The 22,485-nt window shown below is 38.3% G+C and overlaps 1 protein-coding gene across 2 annotated transcripts in view; it reads left to right on the top strand.

The window, feature by feature from the left end:
• The first annotated feature begins 1,409 nt into the window (after positions 1-1,409).
• The window catches only part of LOC127432169 (tomoregulin-1-like), a 35,576-nt gene continuing 14,500 nt past the window's right edge, over positions 1,410-22,485 (top strand). For both annotated transcript variants that reach the window (XM_051683025.1, XM_051683024.1), the window contains exon 1: positions 1,410-2,046. In XM_051683025.1, coding sequence (XP_051538985.1) covers positions 1,893-2,046 — 154 coding nt within the window. In that variant the 5' untranslated portion in view covers positions 1,410-1,892. The remainder of the gene's footprint in view (positions 2,047-22,485) is intronic.

The following is a 22,485-nucleotide window of genomic DNA, read 5'->3' as shown; positions in this document are numbered from 1 at the left end:
TTAATATTCCTGTGTGTGTGTGTATGTATGTGTGTGTTACAACTCAATCAACTGCATTTAAACAGATCTGTCCTTACAAATCAAAGAGTATACAGTAATATGCCCCAACAGGCCAAATCTCTAGGGTGGATGAAACTTTAAATAATGATTGTAGAGCATCTGATCAAAATAGTCCATTATACTGCATTTTTGGGCTTAACTTCTGCTCTGAGGTGTCCATGTTCAACATACACGTTGCTTTTTCAGAGCTGCCTCAAGGGGTGCTATAGCAGACATAAACTTTCAGGATATGTGCTGTTAAACCAGCAATGATATACGGTACTATCGAAATAATTAGGGCTGTCAATTGATGATTTTTTAAAATCAAATTAATTATGACATGCCGATTAATTAATCAAATTAATTGCATGTATAAATTTTAGCTGAGAAAAACCCCCAAATAACAGTAATTCAACACATGCTTAAATAATAATAAATATAATACACTGTATATTACAAATATGATTCAAATAATTGAAATACATAATTGAAATTAAATGCATATGTGTATGACATGGACAATTTTTTTATTTTTATGAAATTTCATTACTTAATACAATTGGAATAAAATTCCTTGTCTTTGTTCACACGTGGTCTATGAAAACACACAAAAACTGAATACACACAAAATACAGAAATATTAAGTGTTCACGAACATCCCAATACTTCAGATGAGAACAAATGTGGATGTGTGTTTGTACACAAAGTATTCGGACATGTGTTGAATGCCCTCTTGTGCATCGTCCTTCCAAGTACACTCTTTGAGGATTATTTCAAGATCTGTTTAGCATATTATGTTGTGTTTGGGCTTGTTTGAATTGGGATTGTCTGTTGTAAGTTACAATATGTCATTGTCTATATTATATGTATATTTCAGGAAGTAATAAGGAAAAATGTGACAAAAACATAAAACTGTTTACTATATTTATGTGTCAGTGGGAATTTCATACACTAATACTCACTGCAGTTTGACCTCAAGCTTGTTTATGAGGGAAGAATGAAGTGTACCACATTCACAATACAAGTGTACCACTTTGCCAGTAAAATTTTGGGATTTGGTCAAAACAAGGGTCTTCAAAGATTCATTTGGATCATAATTAAAAGTGCCAGGAAAACTAAAATGGCACAAGTAGCAACATGCTCAAACAGAAAAAAGTTTAATTAGTTCATTTATCCCTGTTTTCATAGATTTGATATTGAGATAAATAAAATAATCTCTATCTTTTAACATTTTATTGAATATATATATATATATTTCACATCGCATGAACACATTGGGGACATTAAAATGTAGGCTACTGCATAGTGGTTATGACCCTACTGTCGGGTTGAGGGGTCCTGCATTTCCTCCAAGAATTGGGGGAGGTGGTTGTGGAGTCACGTGACTGCAACCCATTCGTGCCGACCCTTTGTTGTAGGGATTTTAGGCAAGGAGAATTGCTATATTGCCCCGACACGAAAGGACTGCAAATCGCTGCAAACGGCACTGATGAAGAAGGACTTATAAACGAAGCAAAACAATCGATGCGCGTCGGGTTCGGTCTCCTCGGAGTTTGACAAACCAGCAAAAAGACACGCAAGAGATGCACACAAAGACATTCGCGAGCTGTTATTGATGCACGCACGAGCTCAATGCAATACACACACAACAGCAAAGCCATGCAAATGTGCTTGTAATCGAAATGCGCGATTGTTTTTAACCGGAGTGATGCTCGCTTGGCTCGATCTGCCTTCCTGGGACACAAACACGTTTTAAAAGGGAACGCATCATCCATAGGTCGCTCCTCTTTTGTTACGCGGTATCTTTATTTAACAGGTCAAAGCGGAGATATAGACTGCTGTTGCATTGAATCATGTTGGTGGGCAGTGGGCTTGTAAGGTGGACCGGACCAAAACGGTCTTTTTTCTGCCTGCTGACCATTGCCCTCAGCACTGTACTGGGATCTGTCCAGTCGTCCCACCCGCAAAACACTGACTGTGCGTCCGGCAAAGGCAAAGGCTGTTTAGGTATGCTTCTAGAATTTAATTTGTTGCATGGGAATTAATGCATGCTCACTGTGTATCTTTGTTGAAGATGTGTTGTTTGCATCTTGAAGATGGAGCAGCAAGCATGGCCTCCAGAGGCTTCCAACATACAGGCAGTGTAGGGATGCTAAAATGTGACTACCAATCAGTGCAATAAACTGATGCATGGGGGTATCTTTATCTGTGTCCATGCAATACGGTACTCTTTCAATGCTTTGGATAGTCTTAAGTGAGGTATCCATCTCTGATAGAACAGATCAGGTGAGACAATATAAAAGGCAAACATGAACCCCACCCTACAACATCACTCTCATCAGGGGACTATGGTGATGATTTATTCCACAGATTTGAAACCATGGGTTTTAATAAATGAGATGCTGGTTGGCCTTTTAAGCTATGTGTGGTTATCCGTCCACGCATGGGCAAGGATAGGCCAAGTGTAATGTTTAAAGCCACATGGTTAATCCTGGATGGATTTGTCAACTGCAGCTTGAGAATGCAATGGTGAGCCCCCCTGCTTGTACTGTGCTGAATGGTTATCGATGGGGTCTTTTAAGACTTGAATGCAATAGGACATTATTTTTTGTCTTTTATGTCCTACCATTGCCCTAGACACGTGTTCATTGTACTATAGATTGGATAATGGATGTTACCAACTTTTAGTGCAGGGGTTAATGTTCTGTCATGCTATTTCGATTGAACCATTCTTGATGCATTCTTCTAATGGTTTTTGATCGGTTTGGGTTATTTACATATATAAATATGTAGGGATAGAACAATAATCGGTTTGACCAATGATCGGTTATCGGGTCCTTAATATCAAGTCTGCAGATAAATGGCCAAATCTTGTTTCAGGTCTTCATATGTAAACATTCCACTTTGCCATAATTGACTTTGTTTGTCAACAGTAATTTTGTTAGTGTTATAGCCTAGTTATTATTATTAGAATTTAGTGTATTATATTTTATTGTTATAGTCTGATGATTACTTAGTTTTGATTGGGAGGGATACATACCTCCCAATAATCAAAACAAGCAGGTACAACCCCCCATTACTTATACCATGATCAATGGAAACATGTAAATGCTTCACGCTGCAACCCCCCCAATGTTCAAGCCAAATCTACGCCCTTGGCAGAATGCAAGCCTCAGTCACCATTCACTTTCATTGTATGGAAAAAAAGATGCAATGAAAGTGAATGGTGACATAGGCTTACATTTGCTTTTGTGTTCCACAGAAGAAAAAAGTCAGACAGGTTTGGAACAACACGAGAGTGAGTAAATGGAGACAGAATGTTCATTATGGGGCGAACTATCCTTTTAAGTGGTTTTAACATATTACTTTATATTGTTTTAAGGGCATTGTCCACATTTCGAGGCCTTGTTAAGGTGCAGCGCACAAAAACTGAAGACTAAATTAGCAAGCTGATGACTTGATACAAATTAATTGACTGCATAATGCATACGAAATATCAAAGTAGCCTTTTCAAATGTAACCTTTTCAACAGAATGGCCGTCTCTGTCTTTTGGGTCATTATATATAATGTTAACTCTCCAGATGGGCTGGAGTATTTTTTTCTTTTTTTTGTTCTAGCTGTCCTGACACCCTTTTTGTCACCTAGAATTAAGAGAAGGAAAAGCAGCTTACAATAGCTGCCATTGTGCACCAGTGTTTTCAGATTTCAAAGCTGCAGGCACCAGAGTTTTAATCAGTGGCTGTCCTGCATAAATGCGGGGCTGGTTTTGTAAAAGGCAGGGACACAATGGGGCAAGTCTCAGGGGCATCACAATTGCCCTGAGCAGTTGGATAGTACTGACCACAACCAGAAAATGCACACTTCATTGATGCTCTTCTTGGTGTCACTAATTCACTAGACATCCTATTTTTGGCCTTACAAACACTGCAGATGGATTACATTAATGCAAGGTGTGTTAATGGCATGCCTTCTTTTATTATAGAACCCAGTGCTGTCCTTGATGTTTTTGGCACGTCTACTTGAGAGTTTTGCAGTCAAAAATTGCATGTAATAGACTTTTAAATAAATTCACATGGAAAATATATGTAACCTCATCAGATGGTGGGTGTTTACATGCTTTAATGTGATCATTTTTTTCTGATCTGTTTGTTTAATGGCAGATTGGAAGACCTGTTTGCAATTTGCAATTATGTTTACTGGTACTTGTGGCATGGAAATTAGACAATTTACCTTTAAGTGAAGACCTAATGTGAACTGTGAACCAACTCTATCTGATTTCACCCATTTGAATTTTAGATGATGTCATTAAATAATGTTTTAAATAGCATTTACTGTGGATCACTTCCTGTGCACTTACCAATCAGAGCACTCATCTTTGTTTTACCTTGACAGGAACTGTCTCATGAATTAGGAACCTCTAAAGCTACATAGAATGATTTCTTAAAGGAATATTCTGGGTTTAAGATCAATCAATAGCATTCATGGCATAGTGTTGATTACCACAAAAGTAATTTTGACTCGCCTCTTGTTCAACAAAAAATGTGGTTATAGTAAGACACTTACAATGGAAGTGAATGGGACAGTTCATAAATGCTAAAATATGGAGTGGTGGTGGTGTAGTGGACTAAAGCACTGAACTGGTAAGCAGAAGGTTGTTGGTTTGATCCCCACAGCCACCACCATTGTGTCCTTGAGCAAGGCACTTAACTCCAGGTTGCTCCAGGAGGATTGTCCCTGTAATAGTAAGTTGCTTTGGATAAAAGCATCTGCCAAATGCAGATTGTTTCAATAGTTTAGCAACAAGATGTAAACAATAGACATGTTAATATGATTTTAGTGTAATGAAACTGCTTACTAACCATATATGTGTGAAGTTTTATCCAGTACTGGGATTACAGGGTTGTGTTGTCATGACAATGAAGTTGCAGTACTGGATATAACTTCACACAGATAAGAGCTGCATTTTCCAAAAGCAATGCAATCTTAAGTTGAACGTAGAAAACATTGGCGCCAATGCTTTTGGGAAACGCAGCCAAGGTATGCTATTTTATCACACTAAAATCGTTAACATGTCTATTGTTTACATCTTGTGACGATAATTTAAAATTATGTATATTTTAGCATTTATGGACTGACCCCATTCACTTCCATTGTAAGTGCCTTACTGTAGTACTGTACAACAAAAAATTATTTTGACTCATCCCTCCTTTTCAGCAAAAATCAAGGTTACATTGAGGCACTTACAATGGAAGTAAATGGGGCCAATTTTTGGAGGGTTTAAAGGAAGAAATGTGAAGCTTATAATTTTATAAAAGAAGAAGAATTAATTCTGTTAAAACTTGTGTATTTTATGAGCTGTAAATTGGAATTACAGGGTTTATGGCATTACATCACTGTGGCAATGAAGTTGTAAAATTGGATATAATAAGCATTTTTATCACACTAAAACTATGTTAATACGCTTATTGTCTACATCTTGTAGCTAAACTTTTGAAACTGTGAGTATTTGAATATTTACAAATTGGCCCCTTTCATTTCCATTGTATGTGCCTCACTGGAACCAAGATTTTTGCATTTTTTTAAAGAAAAGGAGGGACTAGTCAAAATTATGTTTTGTGGAAATCAATATTATACCACAAAATGCTGTCGATTGAGCTTAACTTGTATTGAACCTGGTATATTTCTATTAGTATTCTTCAGCCCATTTCAAGACCGCTCTTGAAACACACATCCCTCAAAGCACAAAGCGCACAGATCTGAAAGAATATCAATTGACATGCAACCGGCATTTTATATTCAAGGATGCCAGTGCTCTAAACCAAGGCTGTATATGAAAACCCAACTCTTAAACTCATCAGTCAATTTAATGACTTTCCATTGAACAGACAAACTGCCTCCAAATCAGTCAGGTGTGAGAGAAATGCTTTATGCACATAGCTTCCCCGTAGCCTATAGGTGTAAAATCAATGGCGTCTGCCTTAGCGGGGTGAGAGGTCGACTGGAGGGAAGCAGTATTGGAAAGCTTGGGTGCTTGCAAACTTATTTAAAGCAATATGTTCACATTGCATGTTGTCATGCTATTTTAAAGGCCGTCTTTGGTGGATTCAGTTTTACACCTCAAAATACTGCACTCTGCTGAAAAGTTAAAAGAATATTCCGGGTTCAATACAAGTTAAGCTCGATCGACAGCATTTGTGGCATAATGTTGATTACCCCCCCCAAAATATTTATGCATTCCGCATAGCAAAAATCTTCTAGTGAGGTGCTTGCAATGGAAGTGATAGGGGCCAATCCATAAACATTAAAATACTCACAGTTTCAATCGTTTAGCTACAAGATGTAAACAGGATGCATGTTAACATGATTTTAGTGTGATAAAATTGCCTATTAACCTTTTCTGGGTAAAATTATATCCAATTTTACAACTTCATTGCCATGACAACGTAATGCCATAATCCCTGTAATTCCAATTTTACAGCTCATAAAGTACACAAATTTTAACGGAAGAATTAATTCTTCTTTTATAAAATTATAAGCTTCACATTTCTACCTTTAAACCCTCCAAAAATCGGTCCATTCTCTTCCATTGTAAGTGCCTCACTGTAACCTCAATTTTTGCTGAAAAGGAGGGACGAGTCAAAATTATATTTTGTGGTAATCAACATTATGCCACAAATGCTGTCGATTTGAGTTTAACTTGTATTGAACCCAGACTATTGTTTTAAGCTGAAAATGTTAAAATATATGCATCAAATGTAAGTTAAAATGCTTTAATTGTTTATGTCCTTCACTTGGCAACACATTTTAAGCCTTTTGAAGTTCTAATCTGACACGTTGCTTTTAATTGTTTATTTATTTAATTGGATTTCTTATGTATAGACTTGTCCAAAATTCTGAGACCACTAGAGAAAATGCTTCTATTTGGCTTTTTTTTTTTAAATTTTTTATTTTTTATTATTGCAAATTATATTATCAGCATAACAATTTGAGTGAAAAGTTGCATTAATTTAAAAACGTGTTTGTGTTTGGTTTTCCCCGATTTAACTTAAATTGCAACATGCACTCAGGATGGCATGGACTCCACAGGTTTGTGCAAATCTTGATGATCCATGTTATCCCAGCATGATTTGAGAACCTGGCGTGCATCAGTGGAATCAAGGAAATCTGACCTCACCTTTCACATACAGTATAGGAGTTAACATAGTCAGTGACACAAATTTGCTTACATTTGTTCAGTGACATAGAAAAAATGCAAATGTTTCTTGTACATTTTACATAACTTTTCTTACAATTTTTGTTTATTTCCAAGTTTAAATACAATTTCAAATCCCACATTTTCAGTGTGGTCACAGATATTTGGACTCCACTTCTTATAGAAGTTTATTTCTTTCATATAGTGTTGAACCTTCATGCTTTTGTTTGTACAACCATGTGTGCATTTTGCCTCATACCATTAAGGTGTGTTTTGGTCCTGAAATGCCTCCTAAAGTAACTCTGATGTCATGCTTTAGGATTCTGTCAGTTCCACAAAAACATATAATTAAGAGGCAATTATTTTAAGGAACCCCTTCACAGATGGTGCCTTCAAAGAGGCCCAACCCACAGTAAACCACAATTACTCCCACCCACATATACTGCTAAGTGGACAAAGCGGGTAGACCTTTGTTTCTTTCTTTGCCTGTAGTTATATCATTACTTTGATGGTTAAACTCAAGACTAAGTTATCCTTGCATACTTCAGAAGACCTCATTCAAGAACCAGTTCCTTCCTCAAGTTATACTGATATGGTTCTGGTATTTGTTTTTTTTTATAGTTCTTGTGCTTACTGGCATTGCTGACTTATATTCAGTGGTTACATGCGGCTATAAATTGACTTGGATTACAGCTGAAATATTGTCTTTAAGATGTCCTTTGACTCTCAAAAATCCAGTATGAAGGCTGGATGTTATGACAGCATATACCATGCAAAGGTAGAAAACTGGCAGAGATTTTGCAACACCATTTATAGCATTTCAGATATTTGCAAATCTATCAGTGTGTGTTATTTACACATGAGAGAGACAAAGAAACATGGAGTTATGTGAAAATACAGAATGGGACAAATTAAGTTATTCAACTTGTTAAGTCAACTTGTTATTTAGGAGTGTTGTTGGGCACAACATGAAGCAGAGTTTAGTTGTTTATAAAGTCTAAGCAGTGTGGCAACTTGACACAATGAGCGCATTTAAATGCACCATCTTACACCAATGCTTAACAACCCGGCAACAAATAAGGTCATATAAACACCTTAAAGGAACAGTTCACCCAAAAATAATTCTTTCATCATTACTGACCCTCATGCTGTCTTACAGTCGTATGATTTTCTATTTTCTGCAGCACAAACACAAACAAAAATAATTTGAATGAGATATGGTGTTTATTTCCATACAATGGGGTCCAAAATTTCAAGCTCCAAAAAGGACATAAAGGCATCTAAAAGGTAGTCCATACGACTCGAGTGGTTTAATGTGATACAATCGGTTTTGGGTGAGAAACCAAAATGGACATTTTTCAATCTAATAACACGATGCCGCAGCACCGTTGAGTGAATTGTGTTTTTTTTTAATTATTATTATTTTAAAAAGCGTACAGCAACTGATGGCACAGACAAGACAGACAGTCCTACTAAGCTGATCCATCAATCAGAATGTTCATTTGGGATGCGATTGGATATTTGTTAACCAATAATATTTTCCGTTTCAGTAAGGGGTGGGACATTTCCATCTAATGCTGATGCACAAGCAACCCTGGAGTAACCATAATTTGCACTGTATATTTATTTCCCTGCTAAACGTAAATATACATATATACATTTAAATGTAACTTATGCAATTAGACTTTGTGAAAATACTGCATGTTATTGCACCCGCACTAGTTTTTGATGCTCTTTGCAGATGCTGGGCAACTGTGTCCAGTAATTATATCAAATGTCTTTTGTTTTTCTTTCTTTTTTTTTTTTTTTTTGCCTTTTACTGCTGTCAGTGTTACCTTTTTCTCATGATATCAAATCATTTAAATTTATATTTCTTAGTTGGAAAAAAAAATTCACTATACCCAGAAAAGCACATTTTTATAGATATTACGCAAATAAAAAATAACACAATGTGTTAACATGAACATTACTACACACATATTAGCTATACAGTGATTAACAGTTTATTGGGTATTATGTATGTATTAGTTTATTAATTAGAGTAAATTTTGTAGTAGCCTAATGAAAGGAACATTAATAAGACCTATACATTTAAATACATATTTAACATCAAGTTACCATACCATGGTTCTTAGTTGTTCTGTACACCATGCCAGCAAGAAAGTTACCCTGATATACATTTTGTAAATTCATGTGGGACTATAATTACAATTACAATCATAATTACAATATTTAATTGAAAAAAAAATTTGTTTTTTACACATTATACATATATACTGTATATAAATGTAAATATATGAATTTTAGAGACCAGATGCATGTTTTGTGTGTGTGTGTGAATTTATGAATACCCCTTCATAAATTCACAGTATGCCCACCTCTTCAGACACTACTACACCACTGCCTTTTTCCGAGTCTTATCGAGTCGATTGGATTACCTTTATGCTGCCTTTATATCTTTTATGGAGTTTGATGGATGTGGGCCCCACTGACTTGCATTGTATGGATGTATACACATCATATATCCTTGAAAATAGCTTTGTGTTCCACAGAAAAAAGAAAATCATACAAGTTTGAGATGGCACAAGGGTGAGTAAATATGAGAAAATTATCGTTTTTGGGTGAACTATTCATTTAAACGGCTTTCCTTTCTCGGGTTAAGGCCATAAATGGTTTAAGGACAAACTGATAAACACACATGGATTTTTGCATGGCGTTCTTACCAGCTTATCCAATGTGCGCAAGTATTGTGTGGATTACTGACTGTTTATGTTTTGACATTAAAAGCAGAGAATATTTTGATGATTTAAAAACTTTCAGTTTCTTGGGTTGTTGTTTTTTTGAACAAACTGATTTTAATAGCATAAGCATTCAGCATATTGCTGTGCATGTAAACGCACTCGTTAATATATAATGCAACTGATGTGCAGTCATAGGTGTGCACAGATTGGCTATTTTGCAATGGCTTCAAGTGTGGCTCATCCAATTTGAGTTGTGTCCATCAACTTCTGAATAATAAGAGAAAATCAAATGAGATTAAGTACTTTTCATTTTAAAGTATTAACTGGATTATCCAAAAGTCGGCTCTACCTTGGTTAAGTAATATCTAAAAAAAATGTTTTGTTAAATTTGTAGCAGCAATAACTGTATACACCAGGAGTATTTAATTAAAGTTCCAAGAGGTCCGGTCTCAACATTTCCATCCCACCAAAAGTCCGGACATTAATAACTGTTTCATAACCATTCGGACTAATGACATTGTGTAAGAATTGCACATTTTTTGGAATAGTTATTATACATTTCCAAGTCGGCAGCAATAGTACATTGTAAAATAAAAAAATAAAAAATCATAAATCATAAACAGTCAATAAAGTCTCTTAATAACTGGGCAAGGATGAGGACATTGGGGGCCCAAAGACAATCAAAGAACTGGGCTACGAGGGATCTTCTACCGTTATACCTGTGTGTGTCACCTTGTGTGTCTGTACCAAGGCCAAACATTCAAAGGTATGTAAACTTTTGATCAGAGCTATTTGGGTGATTTCTGTTACCATTATGATTTAAAAAGGAGCCAAACAACTATGTGATAATAAATGGCTTCATATGATCACTATCCTTAAATAATAGACAGTTTTTTTTTTTGCATGATCAGTAATATTTTCAAAATCAATGCCAAAATTTCACAATTTCTGCCAGAGTATGCAAACGTTTGAGCACAACTGTGTATATATATATTACATTCAGATACCTGCAGAGAATGCCCCTGGGTGCTTCGGCAGAAATAAAAGAGTATATTCTAAAAAAGAATATATTTCTCTAAAAGACCACCACACACGGAACGTCTTTTTAAAGATGCCCTTCCGTTTGTGTGTTATTCCTGGTTGCGGTCATTATATCTCGCCTTCTGACGGTCACGATTGCTGTCTTTCGTGTCTGGGCGCTGCCCACACGGAGACAGCGTTCGTGGATGGGTCATGTACTCATTGCGAGAACATGACCGTGGCAACATTGCCTTGGTCATGTTGGTCACGCCCAAAGTCGTGGGAGGCACCTTTTACTGCCTGGTCCCGATCTTTCAGCTCCCCCGCCCTCACTACCCTCGATGGTGGGGCGGCCAAGCGGTATTCGGCGATCCCCCCAGTGGATAAGGCAGAGCGCCGCCACCTGGTGCGGGCACCCGAAGCTCCCGTCCAAGGCCTGTAGGTTTACGTTGTCCCTGACGGCCAAGGCCTACGGTGCCGCTGGACAAGCCGCCTCCGCTCTGCACGCCATGGCTCTCCTGCAAGTCCACCATGCCAAGGCACTAAAGGAACTGCACGAGGGTAGTTCCGCCCCGGGATTGATGCAGTAACTGCGCTCGACGACCGACCTCGCCCAGAGAGATCACGGCGCAGTCTCTCGGGCAGGCGATGTCCACCTTGGTGGCCCAAGAGCGCCACCTTTGGCTCAACCTGATCGAGATGGGAGAGGCTGACAAGGCACGGTTCCTTGGTGCCCCCATTTCCCAGGTTGGCCTGTTCGGTGACACCATCGAGGACTTTGCTCAGCAGTTCTCGGTGGTGAAGCAGCAGACAGAAGCTATCCAACACATCCTGCTGCGGCGCGGCTCAAGATTCTGCACCCCGTCTGCTCGTCGCCAAGGGCGTCCTCCTGCGGTGATTCTACCTCGACACAGACCCTTCCTGCGGTTTGCATCCGAGGGTCGGGTGTATCAGTACAAGGTCCTCCCTTTCGGCCTGTCCTTATCCCCTCGCGTCTTCACGAAGGTCACAGAGGCAGCCCTTGCCCCGTTAAGGGAAGTGGGCATTCGCATCCTCAACTATCTCGACGACTGGCTAATCCAAGCTCACTCTCGGCACTCTCGGGACTCTCATGGGACCTCTCTGTAGTTCTTCAGGGTCTACGGGGAGCCCCCTTTGAGCCCTATAGTCAGCTGAGCTTAAGGCACTCTCTTTAAAGACTGCCCTCCTGACTGCGCTCACTTCCATCAAGAGGGTAGGAGACCTGCAAGCGTTCTCTGTCAGCGAAACGTGCCTGGAGTTCGGTCCGGGCTACTCTCACGTGATCCTGAGACCCCGACCGGGCTATGTGCCCAAGGTTCCCACGACCCCATTTAGGGATCAGGTGGTGAACCTGCAAGCGCTGCCCCAGGAGGAGGCAGACCCAGCCCTGACGTTGTTGTGTCCGGTGCACGCTTTACGCAGCTATTAGGATCGCACGCAGAGCTTTAGAGTCTCTGAGCAGCTCTTTGTCTGCTTTGGTGGACAGTGTAAAGGAAGCGCTGTCTCCAAGCAGAGGATCGCCCACTGGGTCATTGACACCATAGCAATGGCATACCACGCTCAGGACGTGCCGCCTCCTGCAGGGCTACAAGCCCACTCTACCAGGAGTGTAGCGGCCTCCTGGGCCTTGACCAGGGGCGCCTCTCTAACAGACATTTGCAGAGCAGCGGGCTGGGCAACACCCAACACCTTTGCGAGGTTCTACAATCTCCGGGTGGAGCCGGTCTCATCCCATGTAGTGGCAGGCACAAGCAGGTAAGTCCGGGACAGCTGGCCGGGTGTATCGTTTGTGCATAGCGCCTTTCACCTCCCCTGGGCTGAAGACATGCACTGTTGACTCCCAGTAATGTTCACAAACTGTGTTCCCTGGATGACTTCCTCCGAGCCCTGTGGCAGACGAGTTTGCGGAGAAACTCGCTGCCAGCTCAGTACATGTGCTAACTAAGCTCTGTACTGGGGTAGGTGCTCCGCATGTGTTGGTTCCCCATAGGTGACCCCATGCAACGTATATCTTCTGCTAATTCGTTTCCCTGTTGGTAAACTGCATCTTCCTTGAGCAGAGGCCCCTCTGCCCCAGTCACCATGTTTGTAGGAACTCCACCCCCATAGGGTAGGACCTACCATGGGACTTCTCCAAATGACATACTTCCGACAAGGCTTGACAAGACCATGTGACGTATTTCCACTCAAAATACACCCCCCCCCCCCCCCCGGGCAGGGTGTGGTCTCCGCGGTGTCTTCCCCTTGGGAGTGACACCCCCCTGACGTAGACCTGGTGGCCCCAGTCGGTTAACAAGTTTCACTCTTTTTTGGGGGAGAGAAAAAAAGAGGATAAGAGGCCATGACTGGGCTAGCCTGTCTCTATCTTTTGGGCAGTCGACTTGTTCCCGAAGGGCCGTTCGACATTCATAACAGCATTGGGGGAGGTTACGTGTCGGCCTGGTGCGCTGGCTACGAGGCACACAGTGGTCTGCCCGTCACACACCGCCAGTTCACGTAACACAGTTCAGCTAGTTGTGGCGTTTCGTATAGGGACCCTTAGTGTCACTACACTGACACAACGCCGAGTGAGTGACAGATAGGGAATGTCCTGTTTACTTTCGTAACCTCCGTTCCCTGGTGGAGGGAATGAGACGTTGTGTCCCTCCTGCTACAACGCTGGACTACCCGGTGAAATGGCCGGGACCTTGTCTCGGCTCCTCAGCACAAAACCTGAATGAGTGGTTGCATACCAGCTCCTTTTATACCCGTATGTTCGGGGGAGTGGTATGCAATTTTCATTGGCCTTTTTTCAAAGACCAGAGGTGTTTTGGGCTCCCAAGAGTGACCCCTAGTGTCTTTACATCGACACAACGTCTCATTCCCTTTATCAGGGAATGGAGGTTACGAAAGTAACCAGGACATTTGCTATAGTTAAGTATAAATGGACTGACTGTCAAATAGGCAGTTTAAATGTTTTTCATCATATGCAGAGAACTCATAATTTCAAAGTTTTGGTCGACTTTTTTGCCATACTTTTAAACAAAAATAATTTTGTTTATTATCAATAGGCTCGAAACATGTTGAATAATAAAGCTAATTTTAGATGGAGGAAAAATTATTTATAGTCTAAAGGTGCTTTGGAGCCACAATAAATTGTCCTGTCACAACCCTTGCTTAGCTGAACTCTCTGAGTCATATCAGACACATGAAGATTTTCATTTTCATTTCCTGCAGTTCATTTCTGTAACTGCTGATCTTCTGGGATTTTCACGCACAAAAGGCTCCAGGGTTGGGAGGGTTACTTTTGAAATGTATTCCACTACAGATTACAGAATACATGCTGTAAAATGTAATTTGTAACGTATTCCGTTAGATTACTCAAGGTCAGTAACGTATTCTAAATACTTTGGATTACTTCTTCAGCACTGGTAGATTTTTTCACTTGTTTTGACTATAAAAACTCTGCCAGTACAGCAAGACAAAATACACATGTTCAAAATACATTCTCTGAAAAACCTAAATATCTTATGCAGTGTTGTTTCTAAAACAAGATAAATCAAACTGATCTTGTTTTAAGGATTTTTTGATATTTTTACAGGAAAACAATAAAAAAATAATTATCAAGAATGCTATTTTTGCTCTAATATCAATGGTTTGGATCGCATCATTTATATGTATAAATGTTTTCCATCTGAAAGGACTAAATATTAAATGAAACAAATGACAATAAAATGCAAAGTAATCTCTTCTGAAATCAAAATACTTTTTGAATGTAACTGTATTCTAATTACGAATGATTTAAATTGTAACTGTAGTGGAATACAGTTACTTATATTTTGCATTTTAAATACGTAATCCCGTTACATGTATTTCGTTACTCCCCAACCCTGACAGTGTCTAGAGTTTACTCAGAATGGTGGCAAAAACAAAAACATATCCATTGAGTGGCAGTTTTGCAGACGGAAATGCCTTGTTGATGAGAGAGGTCAACAGAGAATGGACAAACTGCTTCAAGCTGACAGAAAGGCTACGGTAGCTCAGATAACCACTCTGTACAATTGTAGTGAGCAGAATAGCATCTCAGAATGCACAACATGTCAAACCTTGAGGCGGATGGGCTACAACAGCAAAATACAACGTCTGGCACTTTATTTGGACCACAGGGTTCCTAATAAAGTGCTCAGTGAGTGTATATACATACAGTATATATTCTTTACCATTGGTCCAGTGGACTTTCGAGTAAGTGGTTGCATGCAGCTACAAATCAACTTGTTTGGATTGCAGCGAAATTAAGTCTTAAGACGTACACCATCCACTGCCAAACTGAGGTTGAACCAAGTGTATCAAACTTAATGAACTAACAGTCCTACAGATCAAAGCTGTGTCATTTCCTGACCACTAGACTGCATCAACTGTACTCCTTCAAAGTGTAACGGTATGATAGCTTCATACCTTAGAATCTTTGATCTTAAAGCCCAAGACTATAAGACATGTTTCATAGCGTTTTTTGATCTCAAAGTTCCAACTGAACTAATTACAAGAGTTCAGCTCTACTGCAATGAATTCTGGTTGGAAGTCGTTAACAAAAATAAGAAGCTCTAGTCGTCTACTCTCTTTTTAGAGCCTTCACCACAACTATCAACCCAAATGTGCCCTGCAGTGCCTGGCAGAATATATTGTGGGGTACAAATGTCTAAGAAATGTTTTAAGATTCTGCACTTTTCCTGGTGACTAATCACATTTAAGCAAATTTGTGACATTTTACCATATCAAACATATGCCATGTTTCCATGCTTCTGTTGAAGCACACAGGATAACAGTTTGCTGGATAAGATTGCTGGATAACATGGATCATCAGGTTTTGCACAAACTTGTGGATTCCATGCCAGCTCGAGTGTATGCTGTCATAATACCAAATACTAAGAGGATTTAAAATTAATACTAATTTTTCAGTTTAACTTTTCACAATTGTTATGCTGATAATATTATTTCTGATGAAAAATGTTATTCAATTTGAAAAGAATGCAAAGTCATTAATGGTCTCAGACTTTTGGACTCCACTGTACATTTGTCCTCTTTCAAGCTGTTTTTAAAATCTCTATTCTCACCCACCAATAAACATTACTCTTACATCACTGCCTCTCTTCTATATCACTCTGTTCTGTCTTAATACATGTATTGTCTTTCTTTGTGTGTCCCTTATATGCCGGAGGCAAAGAGGAGTGACTACAGAATCAATAGAGAAACCCCTTTATAATACTCATGTCCCTCTCAGCAGTTTACAGTTATACAGTTAAAGCACAGCACAGAGCGTACGCACACACACACACAAATACAATAAAAGACAGGGTTACATCTCTCAAGGATACAGGACAAACATTCTTCTTAAATCAAGATTAGACCAAAGGAAATTCGTTAAGTTGTTTAAAGGTTCATGGACATATAAAGAGTAACTGCGCCACCACGAGGACCTACTAAGTAATTGGGCATTCCAAATTGGGAGAAAAGGGGATAAAAAAAAATAAAATAAAAAAAAGTATGTGAAATGTCAGAATAATATTAGAGAGAATGATTTATTTCAGCTTTTATTTCTTTCATCACATTCCCAGTGGGTCAGAAGTTTACATACACTTTGTTAGTATTTGGTAGATTGCCTTTAAATTGCTTAACTTGGGTCAAACTTTTTGGGTAGCCTTCCACAATCTTCTCACAATAAGTTGCTGGAATTTTGGCCCATTCCTCCAGACAGACCTGGTGTAACTGGGTCAGGTTTGTAGGCCTCCTTGCTTGCACATGCTTTTTCAGTTCTGCCCACAAATTTTCTCTCAGATTGAGGTCAGGGCTTTGTGATGGCCACTCCAATACCTTGAATTTGTTGTCCTTAAGCCATTTTGCCACAACTTTGGAGGTATTGCTTGTGGTCATTGTCCATTTGGAAGACCTATTTGCGACCGAGCTTTAACTTCCTGGCTGATGTCTTGAGATGTTGCTTCATAATTTTCCTTCCTCATAATGCCATCTATTTTGTGAAGTGCACCAGTCCCTCCTGCAGCAAAGCACCCCCACAACATGATGCTGCCACCCCCATGCTTCACAGTTGGGATGGTGTTCTTCGGCTTGCAAGCCTCACCCTTTTACCTCCAAACATAACGGTGGTCATTATGGCCAAACAGTTCAATTTTTGTTTCATCAGACCAGAGGACATTTCTCCAAAAAGATATTTGTCCCCATGTGCACTTTTTTTTTTTTTTATGGTGGTAATGGAGCAGTGGCTTCTTCCTTGCTGAGCAGCCTTTCAGGTTATGTCAATATACAGTTCTGTGCAAAAGTCTTAGGCACATAAGATGTTTCACAAAATAATTTGTCTTAAGATGGTTATTTATATCTTCAGCTTTAGTGTCAATAGGAAATATAAATGTTAGACTCCCAAACATTACTTTTGCAAATAGAAATGATTAGAATAGAAGAACAGGGAGCCCTGCAACAGATGTCATGGCCCCCACAAAGCCCCCCACCAAACATCGTGTCAGTCTGAGATTACATAAAAAGACAGAAGCAATTGAGACAGCCTAAATAGATAGAAGAACTGTTGCAAATTCTCCAAGAAGCTTGGAATATCCTATCTGCCAACAACCGAGAAAAACCGCGTCCAGGTGTACCTAAGAGAATTGGTGCTGTTTTAAAGGAAAGGTGGTCACACAAGTGCCTAAAACATTTGCACAGTGCTGTAGGACTCATTTTACTGTGGATATAGATACGTGTCTGCCTGTTTCCTCCAGCATCAGATTGGTATTTAATGATATGACATAATAATAATTTTTTTTTTTTTCAAATTTAACCAACAGTCTTGAGGGTCCAAAGGTTTTTTTTTTTTTTTTTTTTTTTTTGTCTTATGAAAATAAATTGGCTACCTACAGTGCATGTTAGTTACACCATATGACTTTGATTTTGGTGGACAAAAGTATTTCAAATATTAATCATATTCATAAAATACATTTGTTTCACAACTTATTGTTTGTAAGAAATAATAATGAAAGGTTATTCTGCACTACTCTTGCCAAAATGTATTTTTTTCAACAATTTCAGCTTTTAATGAAACTTAGATTATTTTTTTTATTTTTTTTTTACTGCCTCTGGATGGTTACACCACATCACTTTTTTTTTTCTTTAAATGCAGAAAAAATATCAAAATGACTTTGAACTTGGTAATTGAAAACACGTTAATCATAGAAGAGGTGTTTTCAAGTCATTGTTTTATGTGAATTGCATTTGTAATGTATTTTTTTAATAATTTAATAGATATGGACAAAAAAGTTGTGATGTGTCATTGACCCTAAAATGTTAATATATATATTTTATTTATAATTATTTAATCATTATATATTGAATTATTGTTATTTGAGGGGCTGTCTCAGCAAATATTTATATATGCGATTAATTTGATTAATCGGCATACCATGTAATTAATTCAGTTAAAAAATGTTATTGATTGACAGCCCTAATTTTAAAGAGAATATTGTTAATATGTTGCGTAGTTTCATGAATCATATGTAATCTTCAATTCTAGAATTATCTAGAAAGAATTTGAGACCTTGGACTTAACATACAGTACATATAATATAATAGTCAGTTTTGCTGTTCCTTTTTTCATTTTTTTAAATGTTTTTTTTAAATGTCTATTTTTATTTTTATTCCTAATTCTAAGATTTGAGAGCAGTGCTGTGGTTTTACTACTACCTGTAAACTGTAATCAATGTAAAGCTATATGTTGACCCTGTAATCACACCAACAAGCTGTTGAACAAAATAGGTCTGTGCTGCTAATTTATGCTGGTTAGTACTTGTTTGGTGTCAGCCAGCATGATCTTTGTGGTGAAGTTGTTTGACCAAAGACGTCTCGCTGGTTAAGCTAGTTAAGAAACCTGGTGGGGGGCTTCTGCATCCAAAACACAACATTTGCTGGTCTTTTCAGAAGCATCATGAAAGTTATATTGGCATAACACAAGAAGAGTTGCATGGCTACCTTTAAAGTATTTTGAATCTTGGAGAGTATTGCATTGAACTTCGTCCAAAACATTTTTAATCTGTTAAAGTTAGACAAGTGAGAAAGAAACTAGCACGGGATGCAGTTAAAAAGTCCTTTAGATGAGATTTAGGCCTGAAGTTCAGATATATAATGCCACAGCTTCCTCCTTTTTAATGAGACTGTGCAGGCTCTATTGACCCATTGAGAAGATGAGTATTGACTGCTCTTGAGCGGATGAGCTGTTTGGCTACAGGCAATGGACTGATGTCCTTATCTTTCAAATGGCATTGATTTCTGTCGCGGCTCTGATTATCTTTGTTCAGTATGAGATCTGGGTCTCCCCTCTGCCCAACTTTAGCACCACACACATTGTGCGTTGTGTTTGTTTGGAGATAGGCGATCAGAACTGGGTCAGTTCAGATGAGGGAAGTTTAAGGAACTGGGAGTTCAGAGTTGAATGAGGTCCGTTTTTAAGGTTAGGCCTTATCGCATGGTGTATTCATCATTTGCACATCTCAGTCAGTTCAATTTAGGAATGTTTTATGTAATGGGAAAATACAGGCTAGAGTGAACTCGTTATTGTAAAGTAAGTAGCAATGTTGGTTGTTTTTTATAGAACGTGTTGTTACCATGACTGAAACAGAAAGACCTGTGGTTCTTAGAGCATTTTTTCAGTAGGTAATTCTGCAGTTTCAAAAGAGTATTAATTGTATGCACAATCCGAAACAGCAAACTATTTGAACTTAAGGCCACATCCACACTAATACGTTTTCATTTGAAAATACATCTCTTCCAAGTGGATAAATTTGAGTTTTTGTGTTTTAGTGTGGACAAGCAACTTTTGGAAAGTGCTTGAAAAGGGCAGTGTGGATGGAGAGCATTCTAACACCAATTATATGATGTTAGAAAATCCAGCATTGGCAAAAAATAAAACTGTATGTTGCATCTGTTTTTTGTGAACGTATCATGGTAATACCAATTTTCTTGAGATGCTATTGTTATAATACAGTTGTTTGAATATGTACTATAATGTAATACCACATTTTTTTGACATACAGTACTATTGTAATACTAGGTTTTTTGTGTGGATATGTACAAAGGTGGATATGTACCATGGTAGTACCATACTTTTTGACATACTACTGTAATACTAGTTTTTTTAATTTTTATTGTACTATGGTAATGCCACATCAACATCTTTTGATTAACTATTGTAATACTGTTATATATATATATATATATATATATATATATATATATATATATGTATGCATACGTGTGTGTGTGTGTGTGTATATATATATATATATATATATATATATACACACACACACACACACACACATACATATACATACTATATATATATATATATATATATATATATATATATATATATATATATATATACACACACAGTTGAAGTCATAAGTTTACATACACCTTAGCCAAATATATTTAAACTCATTTTTAAACAAGTCCTGACATTTAATCGTAGAAAACGTTCCCTGTCTTAGGTCAGTTAGGATCACTACTTTATTTTAAGAATGTGAAATGTCAGAATAATAGTAGAGAGAATTACTTATTTCAGCTTTAATTTCTTTCATCATATTCCCAGTGGGTAAGAAGTTTACATACACTTTGTTAGTATTTGGTAGCATTGTCTTTTAATTGTTTAACTTTGGTCAAACTTTTTAGATAGCCTTCCACAAGCTTCTCACAATAAGTTGCTGGAATTTTGGCCCATTCCTCCAGACAGAACTGGTGTAACTGAGTCAGGTTTGCAGGCCTCGTGGCTCGCACACGCTTTTTCAGTTCTGCCCACAAATTTTCCATCAGATTGTGGTCAGGGCTTTGTGATGGCCACTCCAATACCTTGACTTCGTTGTCCTTAAGCCATTAGCCACATCTTTAGTGGTATGCTTGAGGTCATTTGCGACCGAGCTTTAACTTCCTGGCTGATGCCTTGAGATGTTGCTTCATAATTTTCCTTCCTCATGATGCCATCTATTTTGTGAAGTGCACCAGTCCCTCCTGCAGCAAAGCACCCCCACAACATGATGCTGCCACCCCCATGCTTCACTGTCGGTATGGTGTTCTTCGGCTTGCAAGCCTCACCCTTTTACCACCAAACATAATTGTGGCCATTATGGCCAAACAGTTCAATTTTTGTTTCATCATACCAGAGGACATTTCTCCAAAAAGTAAGATCTTTGTCCCCTAGTGCACTTGCAAACTGTAGTCTGGTGTTTTTATGGCAGTTTTGGAGCACTGGCCTCTTCCTTGTTGAGCAGCCTTTCAGGTTATTTCAATATAGGACTCGTTCTACCTGTTTCCTCCAGCATCTTCACAAGGTCCTTCGCTGTTGTTCTGGGATTGATTTGCACTTTTCGCCCCAAACTACGTTCATCTCTAAGAGACAGAATGCATCTCCTTCCTGAGCGGTATGATGGCTGCATGGTCCCATTGTGTTTATACTTGCTTACTATTGTTTGTACAAATGAATGTGGTACCTTTGAAAATTGCTTCCAGGGATGAACCAGACTTGTGGAGGTCCACAATTTTTTTCTGAAAAAAATGATTTCTTTTGATTTTCCCATTATGTCAAGCAAAGAGGCACTGGGTTTGAAGGTAGGCCTTACAATACATCCACAGGTACACCTCCAATTTAATACGCCTCCTATCAGAAGCTAATTGGCTAATTGTCTAAAGGCTTAACATCATTTTCTGGAATTTTCCAAGCTGCTTAAAGGAACAGTGAACTTGTAAATGTCTGACCCACTGGAATTGTGATACAGTCAGTTAAAAGTGAAACAGTCTGTCTGTAAACAATTGTTTGAAAAATGACTCGTGTCATGCACAAAGTAGATGTCCTAAATGAATTGCCAAAACTATAGTTTTTTAATGACATAATGTAATACTGTTTTTTTTTTTTTTTTTTTTACCAAGGTAATGCCATGTTTTTTTTTTGTGGACATTTACTATTGTAATATAATGTTTTTTTTTGTGTGTGTGTTTTTTTGTTTTGCATGTCATCATGGTAATACCATGTTTTTTTTGGACATCTGTTCTTTGTACTTCAGATTGCCATGGTATGTAAATATGGTACATGCACTTTATTATTTTGTTAGCCATATTCTGGAACTTATTGTTACTGTAAAAACCAACATTAGTGTATTCAAATAAACAGCAAGCTCTGAAATGTAGCTACATTTGATAGTGAACTTATTACTAGACCTAATACATAATTTATCACAGCACTTTAACACATCCATAGATTAACCTCTCATCTTGTTTAAACACCCTTATTAATGAACTTCTTAAGCTGCTCCACCAAACTTCACTTGTCTGAAGTCTATGCATTCTTTTTTTATCTGTAACACTTCCTCTTTCCAAAACCACTTGGCGGGGTTTCTGTGGCCACAGTGTTCAAGCCATTTTCCAAATGCATGGCTCGGCCACAT

Source organism: Myxocyprinus asiaticus, chromosome 41, assembly GCF_019703515.2.
Source record: "Myxocyprinus asiaticus isolate MX2 ecotype Aquarium Trade chromosome 41, UBuf_Myxa_2, whole genome shotgun sequence".
Taxonomy (NCBI): Eukaryota; Metazoa; Chordata; class Actinopteri; order Cypriniformes; family Catostomidae; genus Myxocyprinus; species Myxocyprinus asiaticus.
This window is presented reverse-complemented; position numbering and strand designations above follow the sequence as displayed.